An 18,425-nucleotide genomic window follows, 5' to 3' on the forward strand; every position below is an offset into this window, starting at 1 on the left:
ACCAGTGGAAATATCCCTCTACTTAACATTCTTTACCTGAGACATTTTTTGACTTAATCTTAAGCACCATTTCAGGTAAAGTTTTTTTTAATGTCTGAAAGTTTTTATTAGTCTATCACAAAAAAAAACTTAGTGTCTTACTCAGTGAGTGTTTACCAAGGAAATAAATTACTATAATTATTACTACAATTATGATAATTACTATAATTACAATAGTTATATAGTTTGGTTTAAATTATCATAAAATAATAAATAATTAACTTATATTGCGCAATTATTAATTTAAAAATTTTCAATTGCGCATTACAATATAATTAAAAAATAAAAAAAGCTTAAAATTTAAAATTTAAATTCACAAGCTAAAAAAGTTTTAAATGAAAATAACTTTAAAAAAGAAAATAAAAAGGTCTTGATGGCTTTCATTTCCAGCTGTGCATGTTTACTCAGAAACGGAGACTTGACCATTTTCCCAATTTCTTTCCAGTGGAGGTAGTTTTGACTCGTTCAGTTGGAGGTTCATCTTCCGCTCCGAGATCTTCAACCTTTGAGTATTTTGTGCCGTCATATCGTCCCATGTTCATCAGTTCTGTATATGTCTGAAAAGGAAAATAATAATAAATCAATTGAATAAATTTATTAGAATATTTAGATTTTTATTTTTAATTTATTTTATAGTGTCCCCATTAAGTATTTCTTACTTCTAGTTCTATTAAGTATTTTAGCAAGCGATACTGAAATGAAGATCTTTATTCCTTCATCGCTAATATAAAAAACTTTATGCAGCATTAACCAGGATGTGATTAAAAATGTAGAAATTAACGTTCCCAAACCCAAAAGTTTGATAGCATCAAACTTAGGATTGCCTATTTTGAATCTTTTCCTTTTCCGACAGACTGACTGACTGGCCGGCCGGCTGACCGATGGACCAACTCCTAAGAGGAGAGTATTGCAGAAGACACCGAAGTTTATTTAAGCTTAAGGGGTCAATAGAGTTTCTGAGTGGCTTCAGAAGTGCATGGAATTCTGTTGACGCCAATTTTACAAACCTCTTCGCGAAGGTATGAATCCATTCTTTTTCGCAGGTTTTCAAAAGGGGAGCGGAAATCAGGGTTAAGGTTCCAGCACCTTGTTATTACATCATACCTAAAAATAAACACAACAAGGTGCAATTAAGTTGACTTTTGCCTATAGGAATTTTTAAATTCCTATAGCCTTAAAAGGCTAGTACACCAATAACATTTCTTAGTAGCTAATAATTGCATAAACATAAAAAAGTCTTTGTTCAAGCCTAGTGGTTGTATAGGCCGGAGCTTATCCTAGTTTCTGTAGCATTAAGTGAGCAACAACATGCAGGGTTACCCCCAGCATTAAATTCACTTGTACCCACTTATAAACCTGGGTGGAGAGAGGCACAGTGGCAATAAAGTGACTTAATTGCTCAAGAACACAACACAAAGAGCCTGGCTAGGGCTCGAGCCCAGAAGACTCAATCCAGACTCCAGCAAGCTAACCATTAGGTCATTGCGCGTCTCAAAACTAAATTAAAGGATAGCACATATATAAAAAAGAAAACAGTTTTAGTTAATTTTATGCTGCGAAAATCAAGAATATTTAACTTTTTAAGTTTCAAAGGCAATGTGTGCAGAACATGGTCTATCATCGAATAGTCTGATGAAACAATCAGATTTAAAACCTACAATTTGTCATCAATATGTTCAGGCTTTGGCATTTGATATCCATTTAAGACTTCTGCAACCACCTTGCCTTCCGACCATCCAGGATATGGAATTCCCCCTGTCAAGGAATACAGGTGTGTTCTTAACTTTTTTTGCATGTTGGTGAAAAGATTACTACTCGTTTTAAGTTATACATAAGTTTTAACTCTACCCTACTTAGAGTTTGATTTTGAAGATGTTTAGTTCTTCTTGCTATTAATTAATATTGGTTCATATGGTGTAATCGCCCAAGTGAGTTCTGAAAAGAAATGCTGTTAGTAGCCGAATGAGTTCTCCCAACAGGAGTCGAACCAGGGAGCCAAGTTCTGTACACTGGTGAGACATTTTACCACTGAGCAGCAAAAAAGACTCATGGGAGTAACATTATGATGATGATGATGATGATGATGACTATAAAAACAAGTTTTTAACTTACCAATGGTGAATATCTCATACAGCACAACTCCGTATGACCACCTGTGGATTTAGTGATAATGCAGATGAGAGGGAATACTTGTGTAGTATGTACACAAGACAGAAAGTGTGTAATTTAGTACTATAACAATGGTTTGTAAGAAGAGTAATTCAGCTAGTGTCTTAAAAAAAGAAAACTACAATATTATGGGTTTTCTTGTGTTCTTTCAAACTCCTGTGCAGTTCATTGACTTGATGGTAAAACCACTCTAAAATTCCTGGTCTAATTTGCTTAAAAAGTTCTTTAATTTACAATTTTAGATAAAATTATAAATAATTGTTAGTAATATTATAATTCGCTCATGACTTTCATTCCTGGGGTCTGGCCAGGACTGAATACCAACTTTTGATTGGTTTAAATACTTATCACAATCATAGTCGATTATCTAATCTAGTCTTGATTCTAAATTCAGCTTTCGACCTTAGCTATTTTCTTTTAGGTAGTCATAAAAAGTGTCATTCTTATCATTTGCAGACAGCAAGATCAACTGCAGCACAACAATGGAATGTATTATACATACACATCACTTTGGGATGAAAGTTCAGCAAAATTCCCTGACAGAATCTCTGGTGCAGTCCATTTAATTGGCATGCAGCCCTGTGAACACAATCAGTAAGAAAGACTGATATCGAGGAAGTAAAAGGAGCTAAACGACGGATGGCACATCTGAAAGATTAACCTAACTTTTTGAAGTCGGTCGTTCACAATCCCTCCTAATTTTCCCTATCCTTTACCTTCCTCATTGCTTTTTTGGTTTCGAACTATCGGTATATCGCTCATGTTTTAGGTTCTTAGTTAACGGTTGGTTTGAGGTTTCCATTAAACTGAAGTACAATTTTGAATGAATTAAAATATTGTAACATAACTCCCCTAATGGTTGGCGCTCGCCTCCGAGTCGAACGGCTCGGGTTCGAGGCCTGGCCGGGGCGCTGCGTTGTGTTCTTGGGCAAGACACTTTACTCTCACAGTGCCTCTCTCCACCCAGGTGTATAAATGGGTACCGGCGAATTTACTGCTGGGGGGTAACCCTGTGATGGACTAGCATCCCATCCAGGGGGGAGTAGCAATACTCCTAGTCGCTTAATGCTACGAAAACCGGGATAAGCTCCGGCCTGTATGGGCCACTAGGCTCGAAGCAGACTTTTTTTTTTTTTTTTTAACATAACTCCCTTATTTTCATATCAAGTTACCAAACTTTTTTTAAAATACAATATGACATTGCAGCAAGACTTTGCAATGTGTTCTTAGGTGAGACACTTTACTCTCACAGTGCCTCTTTCCACCCAGGTGTATATATGACTGTGTACTGGTGATAATGCTTGGAGGTAACCGTGAAGTGGAGTAGCATGTGTAGGTGGGTGGGAGGGGGGGGGGTGTAGTGGTGATAATGCTGGGAAGTAACCGTGTAGTGGGTTAGCATGCCATCCCGGGAGGGGGGGGGAGAGTAGAAATACTCCTAGTCCTTAATGCTATAGAAACCCCGATAAGCTCTGGCAGTATGGACCACTTGTCCCAATACAGTTAATCTTGTTTCCCGAGAATCTCAATGTTTCCTCAGGCTAAAACAAAATTAACTGGTTTCCCGAGGGACCAGTCATTAAGTGATTTATTACATAGCATAACGAAGACATCAGAAGATTCACATGCAAAGGCAATCATCAGTCAACATTAGCAGGCAATAGTGCACTGTTACCCTCTGACGTCATAGATTTTGCAATGTTGCCCGCTCAGAGACTTTTTTGGCGGAAAACAGTTTTATTGTTAGATGTTATGTGAAGTTGAGGTAGCCAATGAAAGTGCATGTTGTTGGGGAAAAAATTCCAGCTACATAACAATTCATATTACTAAGCATTATTGCTTTCATTGGCATTATAGGATTCGATATAAAATTTAACAGAGCTTGATACAAATCTGCCACAACACAGGTGACCTTTTCAGTGCAAGCCGTTTGAATGCTGACATCACTGTTTACATACACTGCATTTAGAAATTCACCCAACTAATTAAGTTGCAACATTTACAAATATTGTTTTATGGCTGTGTAAAGTTATTGACCACTCTACCTTTTTGGCATTTCCGTGCCCATACTTGAAATCTTGATAAGCCAGTCCAAAGTCAGTCACCTTGCAAACATAGTTGTCATCGACAAGTACATTTCGAGCTGCCAGATCTCGATGGATTATCTGCAAAAATATTCTTACATTTTGCATTTTGAATATGATTTCACTTATCATGTAGTGATATTTCTGTATGTCTTTTCAAATAAATGTAATACAACCAGGCATATAGGGATATCTTGTCATGATTACAGAATGTTGACAACTCGAACTCTTGAAAAGGTATAACATTGTAATCCAGGAATAGGAGTCAAATTATTTAAAACTATAGAAAAATTGCAATAGCTACAATAAACATATTGAAAAGTTGACTGAAGGCAGATGAGAGCTACAGCGTTTGCTTGAGCAGTACCAAAATATTACTGAATTCTAAGTACCACAAGTGGGAGTCTTATAGCTCATTTAATTGACAAATTCATATTGAGTAGGAATTTAAAAAGCGTTGCAGAGTCTTTGGAGAAACTTTATCAGACTCTAATTTCTGTGACTTGTTTGCTCACCCCTCTTGATCCAAGGAATACCATACCAGCAGCGATTTGTTTGGCAAATAACACTAGGTCATATATTTCCAGCTCTGGAACACTTCCCTGTCCGAGGTGATACTTATCATGAACTCCACGGCTCTTCCTCAAATAACCCAGCAAGTCACCACACGCCAAGTACTCCATGACCAGAATTGGATGAACTGGAAGCAGAGAATGAGCATTTTAAATATAAGTTACAATCCACTGAATTTGTGACAATTAACACTGTCATTTACTGGTACCTTATCTTGGGAAATGTGAGGCAAATGGTGAGTTAACTGGAATTTGGATTGAGCTGAGTTCAAGCCCCACAAAAAAAAAATGTGTTGCATTCTTGCACAGGCAAGACACTTTAATCTCACGTTACAGTCACTGTGCCACTTCTTGGGAGTGTAAAGGAGTACTGACAAATTATTAGGCTAGGGCAAGCCGACACTCCATGTTGCTTCATGTCACAAAAAATGGAGGCATGCACCAGCATTGTTGAGTTGTGTTGTTCAAGATTCCAACATAAATACACACTGTCAATTTTAATGGTATGCTGAAAGAAAAGCTTGCCAGTTTTGGTTGCCATCTAGTGATGGCAAGATATCAACCTCCGTTAACTTAACATTCCTTCCCAAGCAATAACTTCCCACTTAGCTTGTTGCTAAACTTATAGCCCGAGCACCTATACATAAAAAAAAATCATTAAACGTTTACCAATCTCTGAACAATTATAGCAGCCGATTACCTTGGGTTGTAACACAGCCAATAAATGTAACAATGTTTGACTGAGGTTTTTCTCCAAGAAGTTTTCCAAGCTCTATTTCTCTCATCAGAGATTTTCTTCCATCTTCCCCAGCAGTGGCTACAATATAATACAAATATAACAAGTTGATTTGCATTTACATCTTTCTCATTAACTTTGATTGCATCTGAAAATGTTCACAAGTAATTTAAAACAATTCAAATGATGTTACGTGTAAAGCATTTTGCAGCAACTGTCCGATTTCCAGGCTTCCCATCTGGTTCACTCAAAAGTGCTCTCCAGACTGCTCCAAATGCCCCTCTGCCAATGACATCTTGAAGTAGTATGCGGTCAACAGCAATCTCCCATTCATCCACTTCAACATTCTGCAACTCCATCTCAACTGCTTGCTCTTGATCAGGACTAAACAATTTAAAAACATCAACACTGTCAAAATTACCAAAGGGTATGGCATACCCCTAGTGACCAATCAAAAGAAATTCATAAAACTATTCTGCAAAATTTACCGGTAGAGCATACGTTACAATTGCCACCAATAGTTTTTATTATTATGATAATCATTACTTGTTGTTATCGACTTTTAACTTATCAACATCTATTTCTTGTAGAAAACCTCTCCAATTAGTTTGCATCCTCTATAGTACACTCAACAAAATTACTCGTTTCTGATTGGCAGTGCAATTAATCCCAACTTGATTAATGGTTTTCCATTTGATTGGTTGATTATTTCTTCATTTATTTCTTCAATTTGAGATGCATGCAGTCGATGTCCATAATCATACAAAAAAGAACGAGACCAATATCCAGCTATCTTCACCAAACACTATTGGTCAATAAAGGATTAATTATCTATGGCATAGAGAACACCACTTTTCTTGATGACACAGCAAGAAATCCCGAGCTGCAAGAAAGCCCAATCTAAGGTAGCCAAAAACAGAGCACAATTTGGTTCATCTTGCCCAATCATGGTGCTAGCTGTATAATAAACCTGCTTATCGGTGCATTAAAATGTATATGGCAGTTTCCACTTGAGTGTTGAAAGTAATTCGACGCATTTGCTTTGGTTTTGCATAATTTTATTTCTGCACTTAATTAGTAGTAGCACCAATTTCTCATCCAATCAGAAATCCCACCATCTACATGTATTTGCTTCAAGGTTTGATTGGTTCACAGCTGGATTTATCTGTCCTTGATTAGCCAGAGTGATTTAACTTTGATGTTGGTTTTACAACACTCAATTGGAAACATGCTCTGTACAAATGTAAAAGTGATCTGCATGTAATTTTAGTAGAATAAAAAACAAGTTAATATGGAACTTACAATTTCGCCATAGCTGAATATTCCCAATGAAAAATATGAACAAACATAACAAAATCAGGTTTAATATTTGCAGTAGACCCAGGTAAAGAGAGGTTAAGTACTAGTTGGGTTAAATTATATATAAAAACGTGTACACTTGGATAAGGAGTAACTCAAAACAACAAGTTTAAAAAAAGATAATTACTTTGCCCAATACAGTTTTTTTTTTTTTTTTTGCAACACAACTTTATTGACAGCAAAAGTCCATTTACAACACAATAATATTCCTAAAAATAAAACTAAATCGAAATAATGAATTAAATTAAACAATTTACAGCACTTACGACAACTAACTTAATTTAACACAATACTTAACAGGAAAAAAAAAAAACCTATATACATTTACAATCGTAGTTAACGACACTACTACTGTGATTTTTTTTTCTTTTTTTCTTTTTTTTTCTAATATTAAATTTTACTCCTCCACAAAAAACAAACATTTCTAAATTTTAATTCGATTCGGAAACAGTGGATGAAGAGCCACTCCATGGGTTTGCCACTGGAAATACTCTTTTCTTTGTCTAATGTCTTGTTTTATTCATTTATTTATTTATTTATTGACTATTTTTTTAAAAAAAAAATCTAGGCAGAACAAGAAACTTAGATAAAATGCTGTTATTCAGTTGGTGTTTTTACCTGCTCTGTGATGTTTACAAATGTACCAGACAATGGCAAATATGACAATGCAACCGGAGATGGGTCCAACAATGTAGTACCACTCTACAGCTGGCCTGGCCCTGGCAATGTCACTTGACTTGAAGCCTTTAACAGTAATATACAAGACTTCAATTTTATAGTTTCTATAATTTTAGTTATTGTTTATTCTCGGGTAGAAGGCATGGAGGCCACATGGTTGAGCCCTGGCCAGGATTGCATTGTGTTCTTGGGCAAGACACTTGACTCTCAGAGTGCCTTTCTCCACCCAGGTATATAAATGGGACTAGTGAATTTGATGTTGCAAGTAACCCCGCAATATGCACTAGCATTTCATCCAGGAGGCTAGGAGTAAAAATGTGCCTTAAAGTGCCTATGAAGTAAAAAATACTTTTACATTTTTTTGTAGCTTGTTATATGTACTTTTCGAAATGCCCAAAAGCGAATAGTGTTAAAGAAAGAAAAATCCGAGTTTTTGCCGCCTAAAGTTCAAATTTGACGTCTGAAAAGTGGGGCCATTTTGCGCGCGGCCAAAACGATCATATTACAAGGTCGTGACGTAGGAAATTGTTTAGACGAGTCGAGCGCAATGGCGGATAAGAGAAGTGTGAGTGCAAGAGGTACCCAATGCGTGCTCGGTGGCCCCAATAAAACCAATTGCCAGGACAAAACAAGTACAGCGAGAGTATCGATGCATTATCTACACAAAAACTAAACTTTGCGGCAGAAATGGAGTCGGTTTTTGCTAATTCACGGCGACGATGTCCCACAAATCAGCCCCCAGCTCATTTTGACGAAAGCTGCAACGATGGTCTTCGATAAAGCGTTGGCGGCAATTTATTCAGACAGTGGTAACCATGTCCAGCTAGAGGTATCTAATCCAAGGGGCTATTGCCACAAGAAACACTACTCGTCAAACTTTGCTCTTGTCTCTCGCGATCGGAAAGCACATTAAATTTTGTATTTATGCACTTAGCTTTAATATATTTGTAGATTTGTTTCGATTTCTCAAAGCACACCACGACTCGCGCGAGAATATATGAAGTAAATGAATCATACAATAAATGTAACGGCAATTAAAGGCGCCCCAAGTTATTTATTTATTTTTTTATTTATTTATTTATTTTGCCACACAAACATGATTAATGAAGCTATCCGGTAAATCGAGGTTATTGCTTCCTTTCTGGGCACCATTTTGATTTTTCGTTTATAGTGCAAACTACAGCACCTGAATACACTTTATTTTTGACACCCACGAATGCCACGTAGAATAATTATTATATAATAGAAACTGAATGTATCTGAAATATTTACAATATGCATGCTGTTAAAGAAAGCAGTCTATACTAACACATGTAAATGTAAATATAAAGTAGGCCCTGGCCCTGGTCAAAGATTGTATACCTGTCTTATTGAATGAAAGCTTTGTTACTCTCATTTGATTAATACACAAGTTCCATCAGTTTACAACACACATATAGTGAGACTGAAGTATAGCAACTAATAGTGTTGATGGAATGCTAGCCCATAGCAGATAACCCCCAGCATATGAGGATAGTAGGAGGTAGCAAGGCGCGACAGGCCGCACAATCTCTACCGGTGTGAAACATTTGAGAACCTTTTATGTTCATCCAGTTAAGTTTTTATATCCACCTATGACCGTTAGATGGATCGAAAATGGTGCGTTCTGATTGGTCCTTGCCAGTCCAATCAGGTTGCTGTAGGTTCGATCTGTTTGGTTTCAAAGCTTGCATTGTGTTTTCTAAAAGGTTATAATTTAAAAAATTCTACGTTTAAAATGGCATCCTGTTAAAATGCACAGGCATATTTCTGTTATACGCGTTCTTAAGGTGCTTTCTTCCAAAGATTGAAGAAATGTGTATTATAGTTTGCGTGTATTTAGGCGTAGAAGTGTTGTACAGTACAACAGTTTGACTGTGTTAATTAAGTTCACTGGTAGAATAGGGCTCTGTCTGGAAAACATAATCAGTAGGAGGTAGCAAGGCGTGACAGGCCGCACAATCTCTACCGGTGTGAAACATTTGAGAACCTTTTATATTCTTGCTCTAACGAGCATATATATCTTCTCAAGATTTTCCTCTCTTAAAAGATATGATAGGTGGATCTTTAAAAATCTGTAAGATTTTTTAGAAAGCCAATTCTTTCTTGTCATGTATTCAATGTTTTTTCCACGGTGTAGATATGTTATTAGGGACGGACCATTATTTTTCTGGAGGGGGGGGATGGAAAATCTCTCTCTGCAAACTTTTTTTTTATCTATGCACCTCTGCAAACAATTTTTTTCTAACAACACCTTCCTGCAAACAATTTTTTTTCGATCTTTTTTAATCACGATCTGATACAAAAAGGAGGTTCGCTTTTGCTGTCATCAATCATTATTTAATTCAATATTTTATGGTGGCGACCAATAAACACCTCTGAACTCACCTTTTACGTTTTCTGAGACGTACACTACGAAGATTGGCGGCAGTAAAAAGCGAAACTGCTGCTTGAACGTTGAAAGGATAATTAGTGCCAGGCCAACACGGACTCCCCGCGTGGTTTATGTTTGCGACGCAGTATAGCATTTATTTAAATTTTCGCTCTAACGAGCATGTCCTTGAGAGATTTACCTCTCTTATAAGATACCAACGGAGGCCTTGGGAAAATATTATTATATTCAGCAACGGTTGAGTTTGTATTAATCCCCAGGTGTCCATTAATATTTGTTTAATGTCGCGTACTGCTGGGTGGTATGTAGTTACAAATGGCAGTATTTTTCTGTCCGTTTTTTTATTGATGTTTTGCTGGAGCGCTGACTGTCTATTGGCGAAGTTGACTCCTGTTAGAGACCTCTCTATAGCTATAAAGTTATTTGGATAGCCGCGCGCTTTAAGGCGCAATTTGAAGTTAGAGAGGCTCTTTTCAAATCTTGTTTTTGAAGAGTTTGTTCGAAGTAGCCGTGTTGCTTCGCCTTTAATAAAGCCTCTTTTAACTCCCGGTGGGTGACACGAGGTAAAGTGAGTGTATTGGAATGTTTCTGTCGGCTTATAGTGTGTCTTGATGTCAAGGATAGATTCTGTGTTGAATCTATCTCATTTATATATCCAGGAAAGTTATTTCGTTCTCTGAAATTTCAGCTGTAAATTTAGTTGTGGGTGGAAATTGTTGGCTTGTTCAATGAATTGACAAATGTCTTGTCTTTCCTGATCCCAAAGGGAGGAAACGTCATCAATGTATCGTTTCCATTTTCTTGGTTTGATATTACTTTGGCGAATTAGTCTTGTTTCAATGTCTGCCATAAAGATGTTGGCAAATGCAACTGCCATTTTTGTGCCCATGGCAGTTCCATGAGTTTGTAGATAGTTCTCATCATTAAATTGGAAAGAGCACTCAAGCCAGCAATTATGTGGCCCAAGAAAGCAGTCAGGGCATCACTGATAAGGCCCAAGAAAGCACTCAAGGCAGCTTTAATGATGGAGATATGGTTTTACATCAAATGTTTGAAGAAAAGTGGGATATATTTGACAACCAATCTGCCCAAACAACCTCAGATGATGAAACAGGCAGTGACTCATCTGCTAATGAATCGGAAAGTGAACCATCAAATGAGGAATATTTTTAACTTTAATTTATAAAAGTTTATGAATTTAAGATCCTGAAAAACCATCAAGAGACTGTATACAGTAAACATTGTTGTTGTTGTGTTTCTTTATAATGTTTGAATAACTATATGTTAACCGTATTTTCTCAATCAAACACTGGGTACCGAATAAATGCCGGGTCTCCAAGGTGGAGTTGAAAATAGACCCCTCAGGTATTTATTTGAGTAATAATAAGCTGTAGGTATATTTGATGGATAGATGTTTGTCAAAAATAATTAATTAAACCCCTTGCTTAATAACACCGGGCTCAAATAATCTGCAGGAGTCAAATAAATGCCGGATCCAGCAGGCTAAGTTTAAAATTAATGCCCCAGGTGTTTAATTGAGAAAATACGGGTATATAGATATGTATGAAGTTTAATTCAATGAAATGTAAAATACTGTTCATATTTAATTGCTGCAATATAAAGTTACTGTTTTAAGAAAAGGATCAGCTATTTACTAATTTATTAGTTGAATTTATTGCCTACATGACCACTTTGAAATTCAATTTGGTCAAATAAAATGTTGATTTTATTTGAGCCCTGTATACTGCCTGCAAACAACTACATACTTTTAGTCTTCATACTTTTAGTCTATAAACATTTAGTCTCATACTTTCATTTTTGAAAGTTTTTTTTTTTCATTGATAGATTAGTGCAAGTTTCTCTGACTTCTATGCAAACTATTTTTTTAATACATATGATGTTTGCAAACAATTTATTTTGTCTTTTTAGTCTTTCAATATTTTTCATCCGCCCCCCCTCCAGAAAAATAATGGTCCGTCCCTTAGGCGCTAGGCCTTGCTGTGCGTTTCTTTCACCATGGGTTCACCGAGAAAAATTAAATTAGAAAAATAGGTCCGTAATGCGAACATGTGCCTAGTACAAAGTGAAAACTGGGAATCAATAGTTTATGTGGAGCACACGTGTTTGTATGCTTTAAAAGAATCAATTTATGGAAATGAAAATTTCAATACATACAAAAAGGTGATCTTGATGCAATTTTGCATTGGTTCATCCACACAACTCACACCAGAACAAAAAAAGAAAAACGTGCAGGAAGGCTATTGAATTGATTGAGTAAGAGGAGAACACATAATAAAAGGCTACAAAGAGAACTAAATAAAGAAATCAGAGCACTGCAAAGTCAAGGTGTATTTTGATCTCATTCATTTCATTTCATTTCACTTTAATTTTCATTCATTTCAACATCCTTTTTATTACAGTGTGTGTAAATTGTGGAGGAAATCAGAGTGTTGTAAAGTCAAGGTGTATTTTTTTCTGGGAAAAAAAGACAAAAAGATGCGTGTCTTTTTAGCAGCATGTGCATTAATATAAGGAAAATTGCATATGTATGCTGGCAATTTATACACCTGGGTGGAGAGAGGCACTATGAAAGTAAAGTGTCTTGCCCAAGAACACAACAGAATTACCCCAGCCAGGGCTCGGACTGCTCGATCCAGAGTCCAGTGTGCTAACCATCAGGCCACAGGGCCTCCCAAACTTCAGTCTAAAGAAAATCTTTACTGAACAAGTAATAAATTTAAGCTGCCAAGGATTATAACTGCTGGCTTTCGTGTATAATAAAAGACCTGAGATTTTTTGTGCTGCTTAAAGCAATGGAGTACCAAAACAATTCTGTATTAACACAAAATGTAATATGTTTGCATTCATTATGAACAGGGTGTCTTACAAAAATACCACACACAGGGTTGGAAACTAAAATTTTGGAGCACTCGCCATCCAGGCGAGTGACCTTCAAATTGCACTCGCCCAGATCAATTTTCACTCGCCCAGTCTTCTTCCATTAACAAAGAAAAATTTAGGCCCCCCTCCCCCTACAAATAATAAAATATACAACTTCAATTTTTAATCACGTTTTGATACTCACTGTGCCACTTTGGTAGTCGATCGCAAAACAGACTGCAATCTATTTCTTCAATGAAAAATTGCCAAATATAGACCCTACTCCACACTAAAAACACGAGCACACTTACTTCAAAAGTTGAAACGCAGTTTTATTTGATACGTATTTCCAAATTCTTGTTGTTTGCAAGCAAAATTGTACAGGAAAAGAGGCGAGAAATGGCCATCTTGCTGCGTTTCGCGGCTCGATGGATGAGCCAGTGAATTTTTGACCAAAGTTATTTCTTTGTACAAGTACGTCCGTCATGTAACTTGCCCCAAACGGAAGCCATTTTACGAACGCGAACACAGCTTTGTTTGAGATTTCAAAATGTTGGTAAGCTATCGGCTTGTGGACAGTGTAGATTATTTTAAAGTGGGAAGTAAAAGTTTCGCTTATTCTGAATAATATATTCTGGATATGACAATCGTACTCGCCAAACTGGGCGAGTGATCCGTGATTTGTACTCGCCCGACAGTTTTCACACTCGCCTGGGCGAGCGGGCGAGCGCTAATTTCCAACCCTGCACACGCATTCCTACAGTACGTAAATGGTTGCAGTTAAATGTAACTGATTAACAAAACAATAATTTAAACTTTAATTATACCTTTTGTTTCCACAAACACTTTGGCATATTTCCATTTATCTTTGTCACTTTCCAGTTGATTCAACTCACTCACAGAGTAAACTCTGAACAAATAGAAGCTGTTTCCAGGTAGATGGGCCTATAACCGGGGGGGGCTTATAACCAGAATTTTACAGTATGTCTTCCAGCCTTCAATGTTACTACATCAGCGGTGATATAATTTCAATTTTCCCTGACTTTTCTTCAATGTGTCAATTTTCCCTAACTCAAAATAAAATTCCCTGACTTTTCCCTAACCTTGAAGAATTTTATTTTTCCCTGACCATTTCGTGACCTGTGGCAACCCTGATTGATGTGTGTGTTAATTTCCAAGAGCAATCCATGTCTCAATTTCTATATTTTCATATTACCTGAGCAATAGCAGAATCTGCTTTATTGTAAGAAGAACATTAATAAACATTAGCATAATTTATTATTTCACAATAAAAAACAATGGTAAAATTGCGTGACGTTTCGACTGCTCCTCGGTAATTATCAAGCTAAATGTAAGAAATAAAATTTGCATAGACATATATAGCTACAAAGAGGTAAAATGTGCGAAAAATATTAATGAAGTAGAAATATGTAAAAAGAATTTACAAAGTCGTTGCTAAAAATAATAAAAAGCATGCAAAACTAATTAATAAAAATTATTAAAAACTTTCACACGAATAAAGTCGGACTGTACATTGAGACTTGGTCTCAGTTCCTGAATAAAAAAAAAAATTCATAAATAAGACAGTCAAACTTGTTTTCACATTTCTTTAAAATTAGAAAGTTATTGTCGGGGGTAAGATCCTTTGGGGCCAGAGAATGTTCCTCGCAAAAATGCTTTCCAATAGATGACGATACGTTCGACTTGTGCTCGTCGACGCGTTGGTGCAAGTGCCGGCGCGTAAAACCAACATAACCAGCATCACACAGGTCACATTTGAACAATAAACAAGGGACTGTTGGTTTACTACTGGCAGCTTGACTTCACGTAATTTCAGGTCTTGCTCAATCTTGTGGCTGACGAAAACAGGTCAGATGGTGGTGTTAATTTTCAGTTGCATGCAAAGAACATCCACTGAAGCTTGGTCTTTAAACGATAACACAACACGAACAAGTTCTGAACTAATGAACAGGTTGCTCAGAAGCTTTGATGGCAATGAAGCGTGTCATAGTGAAATTTATTAGGTCATCTGGGTATTCAAGATGGGAGAACAACAACTTGAGACGATCGCATTCTTCAGAGAAGTAGGTCCAGTTAGAAGAAAGTCGAAACACATGATCCAGCATAGTTTTCAGTAGGCCGCGTTTATACCGATCGTCAACATGACTCTTGTAGTGTAACTATAATTTTATTATTATTATCATTATTACCGGTACTATCATCATCATCATCATCATGATCATCATTATTATTACTATAATTATTTATTATTTATTAATTATTATTACTGCCTCTGGTATGAACATGAACAAAAATTAATATATTCAATGTTTGCATCAGAATCCAATGTGTTCCACCAGAAAATATCAAATTATTTTGGGCTAGCCATGAAGCAAGATGCAGATCCTGATCAAAGATACATATGTTGCAGTTAATTTTTGGTTTCAGTTACCAGTAATTTCTAATTTCAACTATTAGTTTTTTTCTAACTAGTTGATTTTATTAACCTAGCTTATTTTTTTAATAACTATAAGTTAAGAAGTAGAAAATTAAAATTAAGGCACCTTCCCTCTCTCACTGTCTTAAACCCCCCTCCCCCACCACCACCATCCTTACTTACCCTGCACCCCTACCATCTGCTATTATCCCCCCTAAGTAGTACCGTCTATTTTTTTCCTTTTTTACTAACCTGCACTTCTAGGATTTGAACTCTCACCCTCCAGATTTGCTGTCCATTAACCTCTTATCCACTTTGCCACATAGGAAACCTTGAGTGAACCACTACTTTGTTAATATGACTCCAATCCAAACCCTAACCCTAATAATAACCCTAAAAATCAACTACTTCGGAAAAACTAACTAGTTGAAATTAGAAATTAACTGAGATAAAAATTAAATTAACTGCAACATGTACATTGTACATCTTATAGAGACTAAGGCAACTGTGCAGTGAACATTTCATGTATTTCAATCCCTTGAAGCAGACCTTGGTATCCCACTGGAAACTAAAAAACATACCCCAGAAAGGGGCGAAAAATAAGGGCACTGATCCACTATGAAATGCTACACTAGTAAACATACATGTACAATACCTTTGCAATTTGTCATATCTGATAATTTGTAGAATCCACTTTCACAAGACGTACAAGCTGTTCTCTCTGCATTGGAAGCTGAGTTCACAGGACATTGAAGACATTTGGTATTACTGATTGTACTCTTGTATTCACCACTTGGGCATTCTAGATTGGACAGTAAAAAACCCACATAAAATACATGTGTTATATATGGTAATAACAATGCATGTAGGTCTTAAACAAAACTAAGACAGGCACAAGCTGATGGGCACGCTCAATATAATTTTTACGGATTGAAAGTAACATGTTAACTATGTAGTGCTGTGGTTTTAACTGAGTCTGTGTCCAATACACCCAAACTGAGTCAATTCATCTAGAGTACTTGAGGACTCAACTCAATTCATTCACACAGAGTCATCGACCTGCATATTCACGGGATGTCAAGTCACAAGAACCACAATGATTATAATATAAGCCTTCATCGTTCTCAAAACGCAACACCAAACTGAGTCGATTCGTCTACAATACTTGACGACTCGACTCAATTCATTCGCACAGAGTCAGTCTACACACACAGCAGTACTAAACATTCAGCACAAACCTTTGCATTCCAGTCCCAAAGATCCATTGACAAGTTCATAACCAACTTTACAAAGACACATTAAGTCATCTGTAATGTTCCATTCTCCATTACTGAGACACAAACTCGACAGCTTGACTTTATTAATTGAATTAACATCAGTACATTTTCCTATTTGTTCGACTAGATCTGAGTCATTTGCTGGGGCAACTGTTCTTGGAAAAGTCACAAAGGTACCGCCTGTCTCAGGGCAGTATCTGTAGCTAATGACAACTCTACTCATTGTCACACAGACTCCTTGGTCTAAGAATGCCAGATATATGCCTTTGGCTTTAGTTACCACTGAACCACAAAATATGTCCTTTACTGATTCTCCAGGCTTAGGCAACGTTGGTGGTTTTATTATTGTTTCTTCTTTAAACACCCCTCTAGTTGGGTCAGGAACAGGATCTTTGGTATCAGTGTGATAAGAATAAAGAGTTAAGAATGTTTTGCAGTATCGACTAGTAGCAGTTGTTGGACAGTTAAGGAGGCTGTAATGCACTTCAATATCCACCCTCTTAGCATTCTTGACATCAATAAAGTCTGTTTGTAACCAGTTGTTTGGTTCCCTTGTGATCCCATCACTAATATCACAAACTTTGTACCTCTTGTTCACACTTGAAGGGTGGATCCACTATAAAAAGCAAATTTCAAGTTAATTGGTTATCAGGTGAACAACACACTATCACTGATAGTAATAATAGTAACAAAAAAACGTTTTATATAAGTGGTCGAGACAGCAGCAAAAATGTAGAAATTTTCAAAAGTAATACGACTTTTTTAATTTTCACAAACATGTTTCGACGGTACATCCGTCATCGTCAGTGTGACGGTTATGAAAGTTTACAGTGATTTAAAACGTGCCTGTTACAAATCATACGTTACATTGCGTTGGAAAGTAATACGCTAGATAAATTTTGAAGTTAACGGAATTAAAAAGAAGCGCTATAGCTGCACGCGCGCGCGCTTCTTTTTAATTCCGTTAACTTCAAAATTTATCTAGCGTATTACTTTCCAACGCAATGTAACGTATGATTTGTAACAGGCACGTTTTAAATCACTGTAAACTTTCATAACCGTCACACTGACGATGACGGATGTACCGTCGAAACATGTTTGTGAAAATTAAAAAAGTCGTATTACTTTTGAAAATTTTATATAAGTGATTTAATTTCCTCCCAACCAACACCAGGCCCATTAGCGAGATAGTAACAGGGTTCGTACGGGTCATCGAAAACCTGGAAAGTCATGGAATTTTAGAATTTCATTTTCCAGACCTGGAAAGTCATGGAATTTAAGTGTGGGTCATGGAAAGTCATGGAAAATAGTATTGATTGTACAAAATAAATAAGGCAAACTATTTTTTGTGAAGAAAAAGGTGAAAACGTACCCGAAATCAAGATAATTATTTTTGAAAATTTCGAAGAAAAATGGTCAAATTTAGAAAAGTCATGGAAAAGGTTTAGAAATATTCCTGGTCTCTTCATGATCATGCTATGGAAACAGGGATAAGCTCTGGCCTGATGGGCCAATAGGCTCAAATGCAGACTAAGTGCTCTGTTCTCTTAGAAAGCCAGGAGGTGTGGTGGTTTGATGGTTAGTGTGCTGGACTCTGGATCGAGCAGTCCACATCCGAGACCTGGCCAGGGACATTGTATTGTGTTCTTGGGCAAAACACTTTGCTCTCATGGTACCTCATACAGTGTGGCTACTCAAACTGGGCAAATTATTTGAAAGAAAGTTCACCAATCAAATCGTTAATTGAGAACAAAGGATGGTGACTTTTTTGTAAAATCCAACAA

General features: G+C 36.6%; 2 protein-coding genes and 1 pseudogene across 2 annotated transcripts; all 3 read right to left on the reverse strand.

Annotated features, from left to right (window-relative positions):
- Positions 1 to 382: 382 nt before the first annotated feature.
- Positions 383 to 6,029, reverse strand: LOC144640250 (tyrosine kinase receptor Cad96Ca-like). Its single transcript, XM_078499445.1, has 9 exons — positions 5,794 to 6,029; positions 5,565 to 5,681; positions 4,808 to 4,992; positions 4,254 to 4,373; positions 2,711 to 2,787; positions 2,152 to 2,192; positions 1,698 to 1,794; positions 1,047 to 1,143; positions 383 to 596 (listed from the first exon to the last, which is right to left on the reverse strand). Exons 1-9 carry the CDS (start codon positions 5,957 to 5,959, stop codon positions 444 to 446), a joined length of 1,053 nt encoding a protein of 350 aa, XP_078355571.1. The 5' UTR covers positions 5,960 to 6,029; the 3' UTR covers positions 383 to 443.
- Positions 6,030 to 14,412: 8,383 nt separating this feature from the next.
- On the reverse strand, positions 14,413 to 15,053 carry LOC144640254 (uncharacterized; annotated as a pseudogene).
- A 245-nt stretch (positions 15,054 to 15,298) lies between these two features.
- Positions 15,299 to 17,257, reverse strand: LOC144640253 (ephrin type-B receptor 3-like; the record flags this gene model as incomplete). The annotated part of the gene is made up of 3 exons (XM_078499448.1): positions 15,299 to 15,333; positions 16,020 to 16,166; positions 16,603 to 17,257. Coding segments are annotated over 3 exons (837 nt in total), but the record flags the coding sequence as incomplete, so codon positions are not given.
- Between the last annotated feature and the right edge of the window lie 1,168 nt (positions 17,258 to 18,425).

The sequence above is a fragment of the Oculina patagonica genome, unplaced genomic scaffold (assembly GCF_052425735.1).
Source record: "Oculina patagonica isolate OP01 unplaced genomic scaffold, crgOcupat unplaced22, whole genome shotgun sequence".
NCBI lineage: Eukaryota > Metazoa > Cnidaria > Anthozoa > Scleractinia > Oculinidae > Oculina > Oculina patagonica.

Bases quoted from the DNA above. Each gene is read 5' to 3' on its own strand.
- LOC144640250 (XM_078499445.1), bottom strand. From the start codon at position 5,959: ATGGAGTTGCAGAATGTTGAAGTGGATGAATGGGAGATTGCTGTTGAC. The intron at 2,193-2,710 runs GTATGTATAATA...CTAAATCCACAG, and splicing joins CTTTCATCCCAAAGTGATGT to GTGGTCATACGGAGTTGTGC. The intron at 597-1,046 runs GTTTGTAAAATT...TTTCCTTTTCAG, and splicing joins ATTCATACCTTCGCGAAGAG to ACATATACAGAACTGATGAA.